At 39.4% G+C, this 22,824-nt stretch overlaps 1 protein-coding gene across 1 annotated transcript in view; it reads right to left on the reverse strand.

The window, feature by feature from the left end:
- Positions 1-22,824, reverse strand: part of ATP10B (ATPase phospholipid transporting 10B (putative)) — a 62,782-nt gene that overhangs the window by 20,301 nt on the left and 19,657 nt on the right. Inside the window, exons 5-16 of the mRNA XM_041397887.1 lie at positions 21,236-21,342; positions 17,375-17,506; positions 14,856-14,983; positions 13,473-13,725; positions 12,338-12,573; positions 8,201-8,380; positions 7,085-7,670; positions 6,445-6,551; positions 5,644-5,770; positions 3,960-4,144; positions 1,571-1,883; positions 362-438 (exon numbers count right to left, since the gene is read on the reverse strand). Coding sequence (XP_041253821.1) covers positions 362-438; positions 1,571-1,883; positions 3,960-4,144; positions 5,644-5,770; positions 6,445-6,551; positions 7,085-7,670; positions 8,201-8,380; positions 12,338-12,573; positions 13,473-13,725; positions 14,856-14,983; positions 17,375-17,506; positions 21,236-21,342 — 2,431 coding nt within the window. The remainder of the gene's footprint in view (positions 1-361; positions 439-1,570; positions 1,884-3,959; positions 4,145-5,643; positions 5,771-6,444; positions 6,552-7,084; positions 7,671-8,200; positions 8,381-12,337; positions 12,574-13,472; positions 13,726-14,855; positions 14,984-17,374; positions 17,507-21,235; positions 21,343-22,824) is intronic.

A 22,824-nucleotide genomic window follows, 5' to 3' on the forward strand; every position in this document is an offset into this window, starting at 1 on the left:
AGGAAGGGGGATGTGTGGGAAAGGACAGAAGGGCAGAAGACTGTGGAAGAGAATCCACAAAATCTGGAAACCTGGAAATGCAGCAGCTGAGAAGATTCAGAAACCAGATGCTCACCTAACACTGGGCAGACATCTGCTAATTTTCCAGTCTCATGAGCAAACACAGGTTTGTCCTCACATGATAATTTTTTGGCTCAAAATGCTCTTTTTTTTTTACAGCTGGACCCATAATTACAAAGTGCATATTAATTTATGATGCCAACTTACATTTTTAAGATGACACTTGAGAGTGTCGGGCCGCTATGAAACTTAATAAGCCTTAAGGGACTACCTGACAAAAGGGGAAAGAAACAGAGGATACCTGCATGCCTTCTTGGCCAGATATTCCAATTCCAACATCAGCTGCTTGAATCATACTTACATCATTTGCACCATCCCCTAGAATGGGAAGACAGGAGGGAACAATAACGATGCAAGAAAGGGTGCCTTCATCACAAGGAAATAATCTCTAAACAAATATTCTGTACTACCAGGCAGCTTGATCAGGGGAACTGATGCGTGGCATCAAGCACGACATCAAGGCTGTGGTCTTGGTCTCCCTCCTTCCCAGGACACCTGGCTCCACCAGAGCAAAATCCAGCACTGGGACCAGCTGGGTGGTGACACAGCAACCCCAACACCATTTACATCAGCATCATTTTGTGTTTCTGCTTGGCCTGCTCAGGAACATGTTCTGCAACACCTTATTTCACTGAACTCTCTGAATCTATGAAAAATTTGATTGCAGATGACAACATAACAAGCCAGTTTCAAGAATTATTTTGCTCATTTCAACTTGCAGCAATATGTCAAATATGTAACCAAATTTCCAGGGAAAGAATGGCCATGCTTATTGCTTGCAATGTGGAGATTGTAAATTAAGTTAGCTGGTAAAGTAAATGATGCAGAAGGCTGAAAGCTTATGGTTTGAACTGTAAGGCAAAGTAATATTTCAAAAATACAATAGACTTCCTTTTTTGTTTTGTCACAGAAGTGTATTTGTTTAGTTTGGAGTTATCTAAATCAATTCATCAAGGATTTTAGTGGCATCACTTACCAAAAGTGTGGAAGGAGACTCAAAGCATTTCACAATATTTGGAGGTAAAAGGCAAATGAGTCAGTGCTTAATACCACTCTGGAGATAATTCTGTTTTCACCAGGGAAAATCTGACAGGAAAAGGGCTTTATGAAAAGATAAAATAGTGACTAATCATGTGTGATTTCCAGGCCCAAAACAAGGACATTTTGGAGGTAATATGTACATGTGTTTGTACTGATGTGCATGAAAGGGACTGCTGCGAGATTCTGAATCGGGAGTGCCTTCATCCTGTTTAAAGGAGGGCAGATTTACTTCATGAAAGCTGAAGCAGCACTTTTAGATGGGTTTTGATCAGGAAAGATTAACCAACGCTGTTTGCTCACTGCATCTACCTGAGGCACAAAAATCTGCCCCGTACAACATATTCCACACACTTCTCTCCAAGAAGGAACCTGCTGTCAGGTGTCTCTGTGAGATGCAGAGGGGAGGTACCTATGGAGAGGGTCATGGCTTTCAGCTGCCTGCGGACGAGCTTGGCCACCATGCTCTTCTGCAGCGGGGTGGAGCGGCAGCAGAGCACGCAGCGGCAGTGCCGCGCCAGCGCCAGGAACTTCTCCTCCAGCCCCCCCTGCAAGATGATGTTCAGCGTCCGCCCGTCGATCACCAGCCCAAACTCGGGGCTGGGGGCCTCAGGGACTGGGAAAGATGGTGGCACGAGGCCAAAAAATTTCCTCTGCGGTTTGTTGTACTCGTAATTCTTCTTCACCTCTTCCAGGGTTAAATTCAAGAGAGATTCACAAGTTTCCTGTGAGAAAACAGACGTGGTTCTAGAAATAGTTATCTCCATCTCCCTTTACAGCACAGCACCTTGCCAAATGTATGTTTGTGTAATCACGCCAGTGGGTTTAAGCCTATCAGATGAACATTAGGGGAAATTTACTGAGAAATGCACTGATTCATCTGATTGGAGATTATTTCAATATGACACCATCCAATCCCTCAGTGAAAACACTGCACATTTTATCAGCCAGTTAACTGAGGTAAGGAATTATTCTAAAAGAAAATATAATAATCTTTACATCAGGAAGGCATGTGTGTCTTTGTGCTGAGAGTTCAGAAATTAAAAAGAGAACATTTTCTTTTAAGGAGATTGAAAAATCTAGTTCTGATATGAATGATGTGAGATATTGCAGCATTGGCTTCCACAGAAAATAAACTGTGGTAAGAGAAAAAAGAGGTCTGCATTTTCAAAATTACCCAGTAACTTCCAGAGTTAGGCCTTTTCTAAGTCACACATCAGGCATGTTTCACAATTAGAAACAGAAATGAAACTTCATATTTTCAAGCACTGTGCCTCAAACACAATGCCCTTCTGTTTTAGCAAATCTGCTTCATGTTGGATCAAGTCCCCTTTTAGATGCCAACAAGTGGAATTGACTTAGTACTAGATAGAAACAGATTTAAGGGGAAAACTCTCACCTCTCCAGATCTCTTAAATTGGAGAGAAAATCCAAAATATTATCAAAGTTATTTTGCTCCCTCTTAGTACTCAAAGTCCTCCTTCTGTGGCACGGCCCTGAATATCTGAGGAGCTAATCACTCCTCTTTCTGCCTTTTCTGTCAGCTCTATTGAGTGATGATTCAGTTCTATAATGTTATTTTCACTTTATGTAGCATAAGGTACATGTGTAGGATGTTTGCAAGATTTAAATTACACTTAAGTGGGAGGTTCTGGAATCAAATGTACTTCTGACATCTAATAAAAACCTGCACCTAGCATGAACACTTAAAACCCCTAAAAATATTGAAGAAACGTCATCTTTCTGTGAACAAACCAAAAACAGTAGTGGAAATTCCTGGTTTGCCTTGACTTGCCTTTTGAAACAAATCCGTCAAGCGACCTAATTATGTTACATCTTCTTGGAAGATATTTAATTTTCAGTGTTTGAATAATCTGCTAGGCTCAGGGGTAAGGAGAGGCCCTTCCCACTGACACCACTTCAAGACCTAAGTCTGGTAAAATTAACAGGTTAAATGCTTTGTATATATGACTTGTGTCCTTCATTGCTGCTGTTGGGAGCCTCTTTCAGAAGTTTGTCTTCAGTTTAATTTTGAAAGTGAGGGAACTAAATCCAGTGTCCCCTATACCAAGGGGATTCCCAAAGTCCCCATGTGTATGCAGGTTGCCTCTGAGCCTGGATCCAGGGCACTGAGGATGCCGTGGGTGAGTGCCCATGCCGGCATTTCCAGGAGCCAGGGTGGTCCTGCCTATAGCATCTCTGCTCTGGCACAAGCCACCATCTAATTTCCATCCTAAATGTATTCATTCTGCTTCCTGTTAAAGCAGATATGTGTTTCAAATGGAATTACACCTTGGTATGTTTTCTGTGCCAGATTCCACATCATCTTTGCGTGTTCCTCTATTTCCATTGAAAGAGACAGATATTTGCACAGGATTTTTTCTCCTTTGGAGGGCTACTAGCTGCAGACAAAGTAGTTAGAAACCAGGCCATCTCACTGCTCCATGCAATGCCACCATAAGGAAAACAGTCAGTATTTTAGCAGTATTTACTTAATCCTCACAATAGTTTTATTGAGAAAAGCAAGCTTGTATTGGTAACCCTGTTTCTCTGGGGAGAAAAGCTGAGACAACCCAGATGGGTGACTTGTCTGGTCACACAAGGAAGCCCTGCCTGCCCTCCACAGCCTCCTGCCAGCCCTTGGAGGAACTGAGCTCACTGTGCCTCTTGCTCCTGATGCTGTTTGGGGTTTTTTGGCTGTTCTTTGTTAAGTGAGGTCTAAAGCAACAGAATGCCAAACTGCAACACACAAAGAAAAGGTAAGATAGGAAATTCTGTGCATTTTGTCTTTCTTTACTCACCTTACTTTCAGTGTTAATGGTGAAGACAGTATCCCTTTGGTTCAGAAGCTTACAGGCGTATGCAATGTTAACTGCTGTCTCCTGTTTGTCTCCTGTCAACACCCAAATTTTTATCCCAGCTTCTCGGAGAGACACAATAGTGTCAGGTACCCCGTCTTGCAGGCGATCTTCAATCCCTGTTGCTCCTGGGCAAATAAGAAAAGAAGAGAAATAATTTTCTTTTTCTTGAAAATCAAGTTGCTATTTTCTTGTTTAAAAAAAGCTCTTTGCTTTCCAATCACGCTCCTGAAACTTATTGAGAATTGAACCAAGGTTTTGTCCAACAAATAAACATGCAGGCACATGATCTGCATTTGGATTAAGGTCTGAATGTGTCAACAATCAAGTTCTGTCTCTTCATTTTGCTCATTGCAAGAACAATGCATTTCATTTCTTCCTAATAATCCAAAATGACAATGTGCAGGCAGAGGAATCACAGCATATGAATTTTAAAAATACTGCATTAAGTCCCATCAAAGCAACCAGAAAAAATGAACTTTGACTGTTTAAATGGATGCTGTCCCTGTTGTCAAGTCAGATGCTTCAGCCATCAAAGGCAGAAGAAACATACAGTACGTTTTCTTTTTGAACATGCACAAACTTAGAAGCAGATGCCAACATTCATCCTGATGATGTTGGGAAATGACCATCTGAATGTTACAATACTCCTTATCCCTTCCACTAGAGGTCAGTTTGAAGATGCTGTAACTGTGGTACATTAAATATAGATATCGATTTAGGCTAAGGGAACACATTTTGCAAATTAAAGTGTGAAAGTACATAGAGCCTTAGTAATTGGCAAAGGTAACAGACTCTGACAAGATCTACATTACCTCTTATGTGGTCTGCTTAAGGCATTTACCATTATTACTCTAATTTTTTAAATCACTGCAGAGATTATGAGAAGCCATAATGCAAGCTGTTGCTTGCAATCACAGAAATTCAACTAAGTATGGGCACAAATTGCAGTCTGAGAAAAATGAGACTGAGACAATTCCAAAAGTCAGTCATAAAGAACAAAATGTTTGCAAACAAAATAGAACAGAAAGCACTGCAGTGTCCCATAATTTAACAGAATGATGTTAGATATGACGGTGATGAATGATGCAGAAATGTCAATCAATGTAAGTTTTAATGCTAAACATCTTTTTACAAAGTGCACAAAGCAGGCACAACAATGCAACAACAGCAGGAACTCAGTAGGAAAACACCTACATGTTCAAGTTACTGGATTTTATAATACAGTTCAATTACCAAAATTCCTTCAGAATTTGTGCTCAAAATGGAAGTTAATTTATAGTATTTTATAGGTTTATCTAAGGCTATGGATGCACAATTGAACTGTGGGAACTTCATTCTCTACTGTGTCAGCTGAGCCACAGTAACAGCTGATGTGCATATTCTTTGCTCAGGGCACACAACAGCTTCAAGGAACTTTTTCAAAGTTACTGCTGCCCAAAGTGCATGAGAACTTGTATGGACACTGGCATTGGATTTTATCTCCCTAGCCTGGAGATTTCCAAACCACAGAGGAAGTATTTTAGACATAAATTAGTATTATGTATGGATGTTGTCTGCCATACAGCCAAGACTATCACAGGAGCAAGTGATACTTCATGCAATGACAATTCTCATTTTTAGCTACCCAGCAGGGTGAGTTTGGTCTCCAGATGCTGTGCTGTCTCTATTAACAGTTCCTCTCTGTTGTCAATTGCAGCTTCTGCCTCCCGACGAAAATTGGCCCATTTTTGAAAGTCATCCTCATTCAAGACCTGCATAACACAATTTAAACAGTGTTTATTTGAAATTGTAATAAGAGAGGAATGCCAACATTCTGGATCACAGAGACTCAACTCCTATCCAAACTGGTAATGTACTGTGTCATATTTAAAATAACTTTTCCAAGAGAAAACTGCAAGAACAAGTAGTTTGTACAAGTGATCTACAACTGAGACTCAAAAAATATGACGTAGAAAAACTCTTGCTCCCACAACTGTTGCTTAGCTGAGAGCACACAGTTTCTGAGGGCTGATCTACATTTCTCCAGAGCTTGAATATGATCTATTTGTTGCACATTGACAACTTCTGTATGAAAGTATGATGCTAAAATTCACTAATTCAGGCTGAGAGCAAGGTTTTTGAAAGTTGAATGCCAAGCAAAAGAGAAAAAGGTTGACTGCTCTGCAGACTCTGTTTCTTGCTTGGAAGCCCTGTAGAGTAGGTCAGCTGGAGTTACTACAGGAGAAACAGAAATAAATATTTTGAGACTGACTAAAAACCTCTCATTTGGTCACACTGAGGAAAAAGGAAAAAAAAATACTCCAGACAAGGCAAATAGAGGGACAAAGAGATGGGCTGTATCTGGCTGATTGTCTGAAGCAGAATTATAACCACTATATTTTTCTAGCAATTTTATTGACATGTATGGATCCTGGTGCTCTCCCACCTTCTTAGCTATGCACAGGGTTCTCAGTCCATCATGGGCATAGTAGTCCAGATGCTTCTGTGTTCTTTCTTTTATTCTTTTCAGTCTCTTGTCTGAGCTAATGTCACCTGTGAAACACAAGAAGGTTCCATATTTTAAGTACAGATAATTTTCAATCTAATGGCCAAAGATTAAAAGAGTTGGCATTGGAGAAAAGTGGATTCCATTATAACACCAAGGTCTTGAAAAGCTCAAAAGTATTGGCTGTGCAGAAGCTGAAATCTTGCTAAAACTCCTGTTTCCGTTAAGATAATATTACTTGTGTTTTTTTTTTTTTTTTTTTTAAATTAATATTACATCACTCTTGCTGACAACCTGAAAAACAATGGTCAGGCCCTTATGACAGTATTATTGCAGAGTACACAACCCCCATGGGTTAGGATTATCAGTGAATTATCAGTGAATTTTAATCTTCTTTCTCCATATTCTAAGCACTTCTGAAGTTGAATAAATATATCAGTTCTGATCTGCAAGGATAACACTAGACAAAGCTTATTCTTTCTTTATGCTCCTAATATCTTGATATAAGATTTCATGCAGAAAAGACTACAGCACACTTATTGTCAGGAGTCACAACAGAAAAAGCTCCCTGGCTAATTACCTTTGGTGGAGTTGTCCAGCAGGTCCATTATTACAGAGTCAGCACCTTTTGTGTAGACAACAATCTCCTTGGTTAGAGGGTGTCGCACCACCACAGACATCCTTTTCCTGACTGAGTCGAACCCCAGGGTGTAGAGGATGTCAAAGGTCAGCAGTGTGCCCTGTGGCAGCTGCACCGTGACCTGTTCAGGCGTCCGGGACACGAGGATGAAGCCGTAGGCCTGGGCAGCATAGACCAGAGCTGCCTCGTCCGGGCTCTCAGCCTCGTAACAAAACCCTGTTGGCAGAGAAGTGTTGGTTGCAGACCCAAAAACTTCATCCAAGGAAGGAGTACCAATCTCTGTGCTGGCCTTGTCCTGGAGCTCCTGGCCTCCACTGCTGGCAGAGCCGTCGTTTTCAAGGTCACAGCCCTCCAGCACAGCAAGAGGCTCCTCGGCGTTCTTTGCACTGAAGCTGGCACCAAGTTGTGAGCTAGACTGAGATGATGAAAAAGATTGACTAAGGCTTGCTAATTTTAGCCTTTGAAATATCTGATGAATCTTCTCCAGGGTGATTCCTGAAGGTTTTATTGGTGGTGGGATTGTGACCTAGAAATAGGAGAAAAATGAAGGTTAAAAATAAATAAATGTGAACTTTAAGACCCTTCTCAAAACCTCTCTCTACTTTTCTGCATCTAAATGACAATAACTGCAACTTCCCCTTTCCCCCTCTCCTGCCATTTAACTGTGATGGAAGGATTTCATAGAGAAGCCATATGTGAGATGGCATCCAAATTTGATGGTGATTTGTATCTCTGCTTCTGAAGCAAAGATGTAATGAAGCCCTTGCAGTTCTGTCAATTGCCTGGCAGATCAGAGAAAACCCAGTGTGTTCAACAAACTTCTTACAGCATATATAATACAAAATCTAAAAGAAAAAGTGTGGTAGCCTTCCAACATAAGACAACAAGCTAGGAAGGGATACACAGGCATGGAAGCAGTAGATACTACAGAAAATGTAAAGGAACTAGAGGCCAACTCTCAAACAAACCATTTTTCACCACTTCAGGTTTCAGTGGACACTATGTTGTTAAGTGGAAGCATGACCCATTTTCCTCATGTATTTAAAGTTAGATTACCCTTTGTCTTGGCTCAGTAGCTGTGGAGACCAAAACTGTATTGCAAATGGCAAGAGCAAGGAAAAAGTCAGTAAAGGATGTGGAAGTCTTCATATGTATAAAAGGAGAAAAGCTTTCAGTCTGGAGGGCAGCTTCTCGCACTCGCCTCAGCAGCCTGCTGTCAGGAGTCACGTCCTTTTCCTGGAAGGGAAATTACTCAGTCAGGATTATTTTCATTTGCCCTTGTCCTCAAGGAATAACTGGCAACTTCATAGATTTCTTGAATTTAGACCTAGAAAATGCCTTTTGTACTTAACATCTATGGAAAGATGATGTCTTTCAAAAAGCTGCATAACTAGATAATTAGAAGGAAATGCATCTTCAAAAGGAAGGTGATCTCAGGATTTAATTTCTTTTGCGATCTACTAAAATCTATACTGTATTCCTTAACTTGGAAACTGCTGACTCCTGAATTAAAGGGCATTCCAGATGAATGTATACTTGGGGTCTCCCAGTTCAGTGTGGAAGCTGATAGTTATTTCAACAGAGAATATTTTGTGCTTATGGTTTAATTACAGCACTATCACTTTTTGTTTCCAGAGCAGTTTCATTTTGCACTCAGAAAGAGAAGTGCTCTCAAACATTTCTTCCTCAGTATTTGCAATAAATAAATAAATGCATATTTACATGTTCCTGAAATGTTTCTGTAATTTTACCACCACTATCTTTCTAATCAAAACTTAATGTGCAAAACAAACTACTTAACAATGCCACTTCTCTACAATTTAATTTGATGTAGAGCTATGGGAGTATTACTTTTAATATAAATTTCATGTTATCAGAATCTGGTTTGGATTAAATTCAGGGCCATATTTAACAAGGAATTCCAAATTTAAAAGACATCTTCTCATGAACCAACAGTTCTGTATGCCTTCTTTAAGGAACTGCCAAAGTTATTTAGCTGCTTTCTAGTTCACCTCAGCTATTGCCCTCACCTCGTTCCATCTGGCAGAGTTTTCCCATGTTCTGTAAACATGCAACAGAAGTCACCCAAGCACCTTTCTGGCTGCACTGTGCTGAATGTTACACTCCCTCTCCTGCTTGCTTAAGTGACAAGTAGTTCTTAAATAATCCTAATAATTACAAATTAATCTACTGTTCATTTTGCAGCTCAGCTGAAATCAAGCTGGAACAAAGCTTTGCACTTTCCCTGCTGCAGAAAGCTCTGGTTCTTCTGGCTCAGTATTTTAATGTGTTTTTACTTTACATACAGGGACCTGTTTGCAGTATTGGTGCAGTCCTTTCTCTAACAAACAAAAACATGCTAAGGATAAACCTGATTTTTCAGTTATCTTCTCAGGTCTCCTAAAAAGGATCAGAGGCTGGAAAGTAAAGCTGCTGATTCTAAGAAGCCATTTCACAATATTGCACTGCAGTGGTTCTGTGGGTGATTGGACTATGCCAATACCATGCCAATACCATGCCAATACTATGCCAATACACAGAATAATCCCAAATAGCCTAACAGGACAATTCCAGTGAAGAATACATATGTGCAGATAGAACTGTTCAAACAGTTATGTTGGGAATTCTATGAAATTTGAAACATGAAAGATTAGAATCTCACCAACACCTTCCACAATTTTTTATCCAAGTTCTTCTTGCATTGCCACAATTAGAATGAACATCACAAACACCAAATTATTACATGTGTATCTCATCTCTCCTATCTGTCATCATCCCACTCAATTTGTTTTTCATCTATATCCTCAATGTCTGCTGCAAGTTCTTGTCACAATGACAATGCACTACTGGGTATTTCACTTCAGCAGCAAATTTCTGAACTCAGTTTCCTGTGGAAAAATCAAAAATTGACAGGCTAATTGTGGCCTCAGAGACAGGTTTTAAAAACAAAACAATAAAAAAAAAATCAATATTTATTAGAAAAATTTTTCTCATCTTCTTTTTCACATTAAGTGAAAGCAGCACTGACCTGAATTTTCAGGCTGAAAAATTAAAAAATATTTATATATTAAAAACCCTAACCAAGCAAAAAGAAAACGGAATAAAACAGTACTAATGATGATAATAATTTAAATTTGCCACCTTTTCAATGTTAACAGTTTTAGTTAGTGAAAATGCTGATATAAAATGGCTAGTACCATTCAGTTTTAAGGTTTCCTCATTAACCTGATAGCATTTCTTCTACTTGATGGCATGAAAATCTGATGACCATGGGACAATGAAAATCTTTGTTAAATGTTTGTAGTTTCTAATATTTCTGAAGTTTCTAATAGCAAGGCACTACTTATTGGAACTATTAAGTCTTGAAGGAAATGTACTGTCACTCTCTTAATTCACACAAACTCCTAAAGGTAAACAGAGTAAATGTTAATTTTCTATTGTGTTCCATTGTTGAACGATGGATTTTTCTTACAAATGTCTGTCTGCTGACATACACACAGGTCTGCAAACACACTCTCTATACCAGGAGTACTCAGGATGCTGCAGATTTGTAGCAGAGTAAAAATGCATCAGATGAGTTGATGCAATTTCCAAAGGGCTGGAACTATAGAGACACCAAAAATTTATTATTGCCATTTTATTAATAGGAAATTGCCTCAGGTGGCAAAGGGTAGTACTATGTCTCATTTAAAGGTCATACAGGGTAGTCTCTGTGCAATATCTAAATGTCTCTTTTTTTACAACATCTTTACAATTGTCATAGGGCATTAAAACAATTTATCCAGATAAAGTGACACCTTTGAGCAGCTAAGGCTGCTTATTTCCATAACAGCAGCTTCATGTTCTTCTACAAAAGAGGCATTTGATACTAGTTCCTCAGATATTGCTTTGCAGTGAAATAAAAAAAAAATGTTTAGTTCTAGAAGAAAAAGAAAAGGCCTGGCAGTAAAAAAATGTATCTGGAAAATGAACTGGCAAGAAATTTCTTTATCATCCTTCAATAGTCATGACCTATAAGAAGTTCTTGAAGTTGTGGCTCATGGATTCTCAAGAATCCACTGAAATGGTCTCTGCATCTCATGAGGTTTGGGCTGGAAAGTACTAGGATAACAACTTACAGATCTCCCATATTCCAAGAACAGTAGGAGTTCTAAGTGGTACTTACTACATGACAGCAGAATTGAATGAGGTAAGTAGGATCTTATAAACAACTGCAGCAAATAAAGTTCTGAGAATGCTGCATTTATTTTTTTTTATTAACAACTATTTTATAGACTATTTTTTTTAAATAAAAAGATTTGGATGCATTTTCCAGGCCTTTAACTTTAATTGGAATTCTAATTTTGAAAGTGTATGACCTTTTAGTGTTCACAAAAGCCTTGTTTGAAATGTCTGTTAAAAAGCTTTCAAGAAGAGCAGAACAGTCTGAATTTAATTAGGCTGTGTATGAATTTGGGAAGCTTCAGACCTAAATTGCAACAGATCCTGCTCCCCCCTGACTGCAGCCTGCACGCTGCAATCGAGGACTCTGTTTCTTTGTCTCCTTCCCTCTCTTAGCTCCAGCAAGGCTTGGATTTCTCCTCTCTGCCTGTTGGCTTTCTGTGGCTGCTGTCACATTAATCTAAGGGATGGGACCAAGATCGGACTAAGAAGGGTTTATTGCTCAGATAACATCAGTCCCAAAGGCCATGAGATTTATAAGACAGCAAGCAGTCAGCCATAGTCTAAGATGGTCATAAGTTCTTTGTTGTAAGAGGTATATAACTTTCTAATCCAATGGACAGGTGCCACAGAGTGTTTTGCTTTTCTAACCTGTCACCTTTACTTCTTTCTACTGCAATGTGGATACTTTTGCCCAATAAGGTCTTATTACATGTACACATATATGTCCCTATTATAACATCTAAACTCTCAGCTTATACTATTACAATCACATTACTACACTATAAAACCCTTCATCATCTTATCTAATACAGTTTCTTACTTAAGGCATATTCTACAGAAACATAAGTTGGTGATTTCTCTGTTCAATGTCTTCCTTCCTTTCACATCAATCTAGACTTCTCTAAGGCTGTGACTCAAACCCTCTCCAGTGTGTGAAGATTTCTATCTTTCTGATTCCCACAGCTTTCCGTCACAGAAGCAGCAGAAGGGGTGGCCTGGAAGGCGTGGGCTCAGGCTGCAGGTACTCACGATGGGGCTGCTGAAGGCCACCTGGGACTGGCTGCTGTCGCGCCGCCCGAGCGACCTGCTCCTGGTGTGCCCCTGAGGACGCGCCCGGTCGCTCTGGCACCTCCTCAAAGGCCTCGCGGTGCAGTGCTTGTAGGTGGCTGGTCTCTCAAGATTCATGGGAGGAAGAGTGAAATGCTGAAGCTTTGCAAAATCCTCATTGTCTAAATCCAGCTCTTTCTGTGTTTTCAGTCGCCTGTCTGTAAAAGAAAAATGAAACCTGACCTCTGATTCTTCTGTGATTTGTTTTTTCATTGTTTGGGAGGAATTCCTTGATCAGTTAAAAAACCTGAATCAAAGCCAAAACATTTCAAAAGCCATCACCAGAAAAATGCCCACTGTCCAGAAGTTTCTGGCTATTGCCACTGTTATTATCACAAGAAAATAAAAATGTGTTTTCAAAGTGATCAGTCACATTTATGAGCTTCTCTTAATGTTTTGTCTCTTCAGCTGCTTTTTGCATTTGGAACAGGAGAGTGAAATATGGTAATTCACAAATCTGCTAATGTTTTCAGTCACAGAACACAAACATCTTTTTGGCAGCTGCTTGCCAGCTTAACAGGATCCTTTCCACTACACAGAGCATGAAAGTAATGGTGAAGAAGGGCCCTGAGTCAACACCATGAATTCAGAGCACCGCGTGCCAGGATCCTTCAGACCCGGACTGCAGCCAGGATCCACTCCAGGAAATGAGTACCTGTATTTTTCATATCACACAGAAGTGTACGTTTACATAGTCACAGAAATAATTAATTTTGGACCCATTGAGTTTAAATATTAACTAGTATCAGTTTGTGAGCTTATAAAAGGTTGTCCCGTGTTCATTTAGAAATGAGAGAAAGTGTTCTCTTTGAATGCAGGGCAAATCCTGGAGGTGCCTGCAGAGGGATCTGGAAAACCTTTCCCATCTGAATTCTCAATCATTTAAAACACCTTCACTTTTGTGAATCTCTATAACAGCAGTCCCTCACAAAAAAGTGACTATTCCACAAAACTCCACATTCGATCAGAGGGCTCAGTATGTTTAGGTATTAATATTTAAATTAATAACATATAATTGCTCAGACAAAAAAAGCAAGTACAAAAAAATGTCTCTCACCATTTTCCTGATGGGAAAACTCAATTCCATCAACAGTACAGCGTCGGAATACCATTTTGTTTTCTGTTAGTGTCCCAGTTTTGTCTGAGAAGATGTACTGGATCTGTCCGAGGTCTTCAGTAATAGTGAGGGCACGGCACTGGATGGGCAAATCTGCTTCTTCATCATACAGGTCAATGTCATTGTGAATTAAGAAGACTTGTCCCAGTTTGACCAACTCAATTGACACATAAAGAGATATGGGGATTAAAATCTGAAAGAGAGTTTAAATTCTCAGTGAGAGGTGAGATAAATTTCACTGCTTTCTATCAGCAATGTCCTGGCACAGGTATACTAATGATTTCCAAAGAAACGGTTCCTAGAGACATATTTTAGGGCTATTGAATAATAATTCAGGGGTAAAAAAAGATCCTGCATATGATAATGGAGAAACAGGGATAAGTGGCAAACTTAAGGCTAATTTCCTAGAGTACTAAATTCAGAGGTGGGTCTTATAGAGCATGCCCTTACAAAGCATGTTTTCTGGACATAGGGTCATGCTTGCTCTTACCCTTCTGAAACTCTGAAAGGAAGGACTAGCACAGACTAACTCTTAGTGCAGAAAAGTTTCACAAACCATTACTTTGCACACAACATTTCCCACCCACAAGCTTCCTTGTCCTGAAAGAATAATGAATTCTTAAGATGCACAAATATTCTGTTTCAGTAATGAAGAATAATCCCCCAAGGAAGCTCTGAGCAGCTCAGAAAGTTATATTCAGATTTTTTTCATATTAAAGAAATTCTGTCCACTTAAATTTCAGAACTGACATAAAGAAATCTGAAAAGTAAATGTAATTTTTTCCCTCACCCAAGAAAATATTCTTTCCCAATTAGGCTTAATCACACTCAGCTATACAAGTATCCTACTTCTAATTCAGCTTCTTTCCTAGACCAGATGAACCATACCTAGTTATTATTCCCCACTGGCAAATTGGCAATTTTTGTTTCACTGTTTTTCTGAGCTGCTAAGTGGCCTTCTTATTTTAGAATTCTGGATATAGGCAGAAAAAAAAAAAAGCTGGCATTTAGATGTAAATATCTTCTTTATCGCATCTGCTAGATATTCTGAGTTAAAGATATTATAGATGTATTTCCTATCTATATCCTTGTGGGGTTTCAATAGCAAGAAAAAAATCTGCAGTAAGTAAGAAAGAAAAAAAAAGAAAAAAAAAACATTATTTCACACTTGGCTGATTTGAAACACTCCTAGCAATATTTTCAAAGAGGATTAAGAAGGCACTGCACAGCTATTAATTGATATTAATTGTTCATTAGTGATTATACTCAATTTTAAGTAGTAGCTTCCCCCTTGGAGGTAACACAGACGTTTTTGTCTTTTACCTGCAACAGGATTATCATTGTCAGGAACATGTAGAAACCAGCAAGAACTGGAGACACAAAATTGCCATTCCAGTCTGGAACATCATAAGGTGGATGCTCCCAAAAGTTTCCAGTCCAAATGCCATGCCCTGTAGGAATGAGATACAAGACTGAAATCAGCTGAGCAGTGGAGTGAGTGACAAAGCTTCTGAAATGTGCAGATATGGGCTGCTCTGTTAACAGAACAGAGAGAGCATTTCCAAAACAATGCTCCCCAGGCAATGCTGCAAATCTTTTGGAGAATGCAAAGCCCCTGCAGAGCTCTGTAGCACGTGCACGTAATTGTTATGCGAGTGACAAACGAGTATTCTGGGATATTTTCATTCACCTCTGCTTCATCTGGTGTTTCCCACAGCTCTTAGCTCTGCACAGATCTTTTCTCATTCTGTGTTTCCCTGCTAGAAGATTCCATCTCTATCACCTATCCATAAAAATCCTCAGAGCTGAAGACTTTCTTTCCTCTCACAGAAGTAAAGCTTAGAACCTTTGTATACAGACAAACTAAAACATTTCTGATTCTCCCTGACCATTCTTGATTTCAATCTGTCTTTGCTAAGAGTTGAAAAATCCCCTAAATTCAACCTGAGCAACTCATCTTTACATTTCTTCAATGAATTCATATCCCAAACTGCTTCTTCCTCATGTTTTAAATACCAGCAGATATCATTGCACTGCTACAGCAAAGCCTCTGTTCCAGGACTTAATCACAATTGTTTTACCACTTTCCATACTGTCCTTATTGAAATGAACTTTTGTCAATGAGGCTTCTAAATTTACAGCGTCAGGAGCTTCCCACAGAGCTAAGGCAAACAACTTGGTTTCTCTCATTGCATAATTTGTGCAGATGCCAAAAGCCTCTATCAGTCCAGCTCAAATAAAATCTCCATTAACACCAGTTAACCAAGCAGTTGTTTTGCAGCATCTGCCTACTGAAACGCTGCCAAAAAGATCCAAATTACTTCAGCAATGCTCTTTGGCTGCTTCAGACCACAGTCACATCTGAACAAGGAAAACTCTGCTCTACAAGCCACTTCTTACCCCAATTTATCGCTGTGTGCAAAAACAATCCTGATAACTGATCCACCAGTGACACTTTTTCCTAGAACCCTACATTCAGACGAGGCTGCAAAGCAAGAACTCCAGAGGTAGAGCCTCTGGACACTTTGGATGGCTGGAAGGTAATGGACTTTTCATGCTTTTACATGTTTCACTTTGATGATGAATATTCTTTTTTAACCTGACTAGATAAATTATTTTTCAAATGCTTTTTTTTTTTTTTTTCATCTGAGACTTCTTTTAACCTTAAATTGAAGGACTTTATTACTCAAGAGCCCCTACACACCAGAAAAGGCAAGTCTCTAAATTCACATGACAGCAGCTAGGGAACAAGGAAAATAAAATCTCTCCCTCACACAGAGCTCAGTTGTGAAACTTTTGGTGCGAAAAGTCCCACTGCAACACGAAGCAGTAATAGTAAAGAAGTGATCAAGTCAGTTCAGTTGTTCATCTGTTTTGCATGGTCCTTACTTGCCATGGTATCACGCCTGATGACTGACTGGTGCCACCCCACCTGCCTCCAGGGCAGGCACAGGAAAACTTGATTTGACTGTTGCTTAATCAGAGCAGCAGCACTGAGTAAATTGGCACTGAAACAAAATCCATTAAAAGAAAAAGGGGTTCATGGGAGCCCCTGCTATCTCCTTAAAGCATTGCCCCATTCAAAAGTCTGTACACTTAAAATTTGGTCCTTTGCTCTGAATTATGAGATCCTGCTAATTCTGGCCTGCCTGGGACAGATTGCAATCAGAGCTGGAAGGCAAGCAGGTGCTTACATGCAGTGAAGATGATATTTTTGAGATTAGCAATCCAGTCAGTTAACAAACACCAGTTAATAAATTCACACATGCTCACCTGCAAGTACCCCAGAAAAATGCAGGCTATTCCAACATAAGCAATTACTCAATTTCACAGCCTGATGTAAAGGGGCTTTTGAGAAGGAAGGAAGCAGTGGAGGATGTAAACTGAATGAAATAGTTATGAGCAGCTCATGGGTTCTAAATTGTGTGTCTCTGTTTAATACCACTCCCAAACATATTAGAGGAAGACACAACTGAAATGAAAGTAAAGCAAAATCATTTTACTTTTGCTGCTGTGCACAAGGAACAAACACCCCCTCAGGAAGCACTTGGGAAGGAAGGAAGATCTCAGCTGACAAATATCCATTCCTGCAATGCACTCACAGGATGCCTTTCTCTTGCTTTACATGTATGATACCATGGTGGGGATGAATCTTGTCTGAAACATTTATAGCCATGTTTTCTTCACCTGAATTGCTTAGATTTGCCATCTTAACTCACCTATTGGAAAGACCAAGGAGTCTAAAGACTCCAAGAGCATTATTCACCCGTAGATCTCACTCACATCTACATCATCAATTTTCATCACCATTTGGGAAATAGATTTTTGTCAGTGCTTCATACCTACAGCTCCAACAAGGCACATCAAAAACAGGAGTCCCACACACAGGAAAATATCCATGTTCATCCTCTGCTCTATCCTGCTGCGCTTGTAACGAGGACCGCTGTTGTTCAGCATGGCCTTCGTCTCATGACCTTCAAAACACAAATGAATATTATCATGCTTATGGAATATGTTGTATTTTTGTTTGGCTTTTTAAAAAGTATTCTTTCCCCAATTGAGAGCAGGTTGACTAATGTTGACATTCAGAACTTTCCTTGTCCATCTTCCTATTTGACTGACTACATCAGACTCTAAATCTTGACGTTTACCAAAAACCTCCATTTTATCACAGGTTTCAGCTGTCATATACATTTTTCTGTCCCAATGACAGCAGATTAAGTAGGATCATAAGGTTTATATAAACCATCAAAAGTCAAATATCCATGAGAAGAACAAGAAAACTACAATAATATTATGTTTTTGCATTTTATGAACAAATTATTTAGGTGCTATACAGATTCCTGAAAACTGCATTTGAATATTTTTCAGCAGCAATGCAAAACCACTAGATACATTTTGCATATTAAATAAAATTCAACAAGCCAGTGAAAAACAATAATATTTAGATATTCACAATTTGGTTGTAAAGTGCTGACAAAACAGTCATTTGAGAAATAAAAAAAATCCCCAATCCTTAAACTTAGTGAGATAGAAGTGAGCTGCTATAATAATAATGAAAAAAAAGAGCACTGCAAGTAGTCAAGAAGCAGAAATTACTTTTTCAATTCTATTAATGTTATCTAAACTGTGGCTCCACAACTGGGATATCTGGACACCATCTGTTGTTACATTGATTTGTACCTTTTATGTTTATTTCTGCAGCCCTTTTCCCTGAAAGTACAGACCCTGCAGGCTTGTATTTAGTTTTCATTTGTATGTGCATGATGTGTGTGACAAGGACTGTTTTCCAAGCTGACTTTTAGCTTTCTCTAGGGAAGTGATTTAGCCCAAAAACTGGTAGTTAGGTGCAGTTCAATCACACCTGCTGGATTCATTCCAGGTTTACATCAGCAGTTATTAATTAAGAAGAGAGCTAGAGAGAAAATTAGTCTTCAGCCTTATGTTCAGGACATTCACTCAAGAGCTGGGGCTCCTGGCTTACTATTCCAATGAATATGTAATGATGTACACAACCTGGAGCTGTGTCAGTGGGACCAGTTTGTAGTACCCCTGCTCCTGCCCTTCCACCTCACACATAAGCACAAACCCTCTTGTTCCACTTAGGCAGGTATCCAGTGTACAGGCTGTGAAGCAGGAGATGTGTGTTCACTCCCATAGAGGCAGAACTCAGAACAAAGCCTAAGCCTTTTCTTTGGTGAGCAAAATCTCTTAACCACCAAGCTACACTGAAGGGGAGAGCACTGCTGCTTGAATTTCTGTTCCTCCAGCAGCTCTGGGAATCTGATTCCTCACTTTTCTTTTATGTCAGGCGTAGTGGAATGATTTGTATTGAAATTAAACAAATCCAAATCCCTCTAATCCCTCCCAGAAAACCCTCAAGGAAGTGTTGATGGATTTATTTCAGGAAGAAATCATGATGAGCTTATTTCCAAATATCAGTTCTGCCACTGCTTTCCACTTCAGGTCATCATCAGAAAAAGGACACTTCTGTAACACAGCTATCACCTTGTAAGGAAGAGAAAATCAGAAATATGAGAAATAAACTGCTCTGTTCTCCTCTAATCCTCACCCTTTCCTATGCTGTGAAGCACAGCACCTCACCTACCATCCCAATTTCTTTATTTCTCTAGATAGATGTCTATTTCTAGATGCTGATCGGCTCTCTATTTCTAGAAGATGATGGGCTCATCTAAAACTTCTTTCTGGTACTTCAGTATATGAAAAACATATAATTCTTACTGCTGTCCCAATCAGAATGAGAAAACTACATTGGCTGTCACTCTGTAATGAGGTTTTTGTGTTTTAGTGCTATTGCTTTGTGTAGAAATTGGGTAGCCATGAAAAGTACAACTGTCCTCGGGTCAGACGAGAAGTGCACAGCCCAAGCAGCGGCACTGAGTGATGGCTGCACTCCCCACAAAGGCTTCCATTAGAAAGAAAATTTGAGGAGTAATAGAGTCATAAAAATGGAAAGTGTGCCATCTTATAATGTGACTGATCTTGATTGTTCAGAAAAGGTCACAGACCATGATTAAAAGCTAGAGTATAATCAATGTCAAAGAACCCTAGAAATGAAGATGATACTAACTGAAGCCAGTCTAATTTTAGGAAAAAAAACCCAAAAAACTTTTATGCTGACATTAACAATAAGAACTCAGTTGGAAATTGATTTGAAGACCTACTCATATGAAAACCACCATGTCTTGGGAATAACTTTAAAACTCCAACCTTTTCTACTGGCAGCTTAAGCAACATAAAAGGAGATCCACATTAGGATCTGTGCTGGTGGTCAAGGGAACATATTGGGAAATCTGAGCTAAACAGAAGAAAATGAGGAACTGCAACAGGAGAAGGGAATATAAATTACTCCAATTACACCAGGAATGATCCCTACTGAGATAGGGATATCTCAGTAGCTGCTTAGAAAAAAAGATTGCAGAGTTTGTCTCTGGCCCTCCTCCTCTGCCCGGTGGGCACCACCCTTGCATATGGTGTTCACAGAGACACACAGTGAGAGAACTGCAAAGGCAAAGCTGCCTTGAAAACAAACAGATGGGAGCTGCAGACATCAGAGTCCAGTTGTGCAGTAGTGAAATAGACAGTCTGTTGTCAGGAAAATTGTGCCAGGCTGTGGAGATGAATCTAAGCTAAATGACTCTTGTCAAGGTGTGACTTCTCTTTTCTCTTAGGTGACTCAACTCTGAACCCCTTGCTGCTGATTAGACATAAAACAGTTAATATAACTCTACTGGAAAGATAATTATAGCTAATGGGATTAATTGTTGTGTTTGAATTGACTTTTATTGAATCTGCAAAGAAGAGGGTAGCTGATACACTCTATCTGACGCAGAAGAGGACACAGCTGGCAAAGCCAAAGATAAATAATGCTCACTGAATAAAAGCAGTGCTAACATTCCAAAGGTAAAAGATGCTGAGAAACAGATTAATTGACCCACTGCTGAACCTGGCACTGCTGCATTTGATCTGGGCACCAACAGTCTCTCTTTGTCCGTGTGTCTCCTGCGTGAAGTTCATGGCTGCACAGCCACACTCTGTCTGTGTCAGCACAAACCTGTGCTGCTGCTGCCTTTTCTGTCACCTCCAGCTGCACCTCACTGCCTCCTGCGTGCTGGCACTGCCACAGATTGAAGGCATGAATGAAATTCACAGCTGACTTTTTTTTTTTTTTTCTTCTAATTAGCTCTTTAGCTGCTCCAGTTTCTACCCTGAGGAGCGAGTGAGGCCTCCCTTAGGGCAGCTGTGTAGATTTTATGACAGATGGAATTAGTAATATAGCAAGAGCTGAGGGTTAAATACACCTGAGCAATTTTTTATTTGTCTGGATATTTTTACAAGATATTTGCCATGCACAAGGATGCTGTCACTTGCCAAAGACCCAGTGCAAGACTTGTTGGCTTTGGAGATGGATGAGCAATACCTTCATTAAAAAAAAAAAGTTATATACTTTTTCTGTGGACTTCTGGTTTTTAAAACAAAATGTCAAATTATGTTGCAATATTCTGGATTTGGAGATGGATGAGTAATACCTTCATTAAAAAAAAAAGTTATATACTTTTTCTGTGCACTTCCAGTTTTTAAAACAAAATGTCAAACTATGTTGCAATATTAGGCTATACTTATTTTTTTAAGGATATTTACAGGGTAATTCTCAGTTTACCTGAACAGAAAATATGTCTTACCTGCATAGATAACGATTCCTACTGCAGCCTCAGTATTTCTGATTGTACATCCACGAAGCAAGAGGTTTTCAATGTTGAGACCTACCTGTTCATGGTTTGGCTGTTCCCTAGAAGATATATAATCAAATAGAGCAATTAATTTTTCTGTTCTAATGGAGTGTTAAAGAAAATTTTCATATGCATGTCTATTTCAAGTTGAAATAAAGTAATTTTGTAGGCTCTGTTTAGCTTTTATTTCCCTCAGTTTCAAGGAAACTTTCCCAGCAAAAAAGTTACAGAGAAGTCCAAGTCTTTCTTTTAAAGACCACTTGCACAGTGTGTGTCACGATGCCAATACAAAGCAAGTTTGGCTTTCACTTGGAAACTTATCTGGCAGATTCACTATCTTATGGAAGAAAAAGACCAATTTTGCAATTTCTTACAGACAAATTTATTTTAGAAAGATGAGCAGAGGTTCAGATGAATAATCTACATCCTGCAAGAGCCTCTGTGACTCCATCAGCCACCAAAGGTCTCTGTGAATCTCAGTTCACTGCAGCAGCCTTCGGGCTGAGGAGCTCTTCCTCATCTCATCCTGGACAGAAGAATTTTCATCCTGGCCAAAGGTGCCCCACCACAGACCAGGTCCTTCTGCTTGCAGAACAAACTGGTGAAAACCATAATGTTAGTGCTCCATCAGGCAGGCAATTTGTTTCTTGCCTCTGAACATTAATGGCACACACCTACCCCTACACACAGCTTTTATTTTACACTGGCAGGTTCCTCCTGAGATCTTTACCAAAGCTGAGAGCTTCTGTTTTGATGCTTTGTCTTGTTTTGTTATGTAAAGGTCAGGGTGGGAAAAGACCTTTTTTTTCCTAGAATAATCATCTCTCTCTACTTTCTATTTAGTATTTTGTGTTTCATTTACCAGTAAATAGTCTCATCTCTCAAATGAAGGGCAAGGCTAGGTGTTATATTAGAGCTAAGTAAAGTCCAATGTCTAAGTGCAGCTGCACATGATTACACAACTTAAACTAGACAAGAGAAAAGGTGTAGGTGTCAACAACCTACAGCTGGTGGAATTGTAAAAACAATGCCAGAAATCTGTTTCTTTTGGAATCTAAATTCCTCCTTGGGGAACTCATTTAATGGAAGCCTTCTTGCATCCCCTTGAACAGAATTTTCTGTGATCAGACATGTCAGATGGATGCCACGAAGTTATTTCTTATCATTTTTATCAGAGAGCACTCCTGCTATTTTATAGCAAGGCAATAGAGCCTCAATAATTTATTAAGGGTTCATGGACAAAAATGTAGCCTGCTCCAAATAATTTGTGTTTACAAAATAGCTCAAATCTCAGCAGACTAAAGACAGCAACTCCACTACTCTTAGCAAGTAATTTTACCCAGCAAATGCTCTCTTCTGTTCCTGAAGAGGGGAGAGAAAGGCAGCTAATTCCATATTCCATCAAGTGAGAGAGATAATAGGCTTTCACCAAAGAGATTTCTGTTACAGACTTTCAGTGGAGAGTTGAATATTTTGAAGCCAGCCCTGAGTCCTAAGGGTGTGTATTTGTGTGTGTTTTCTTGTGATACATCTCCTACATT

This window comes from Onychostruthus taczanowskii, unplaced genomic scaffold (genome assembly GCF_017590055.1).
Source record: "Onychostruthus taczanowskii isolate IOZ18803 unplaced genomic scaffold, ASM1759005v1 scaffold14, whole genome shotgun sequence".
Classification (NCBI taxonomy): Eukaryota; Metazoa; Chordata; class Aves; order Passeriformes; family Passeridae; genus Onychostruthus; species Onychostruthus taczanowskii.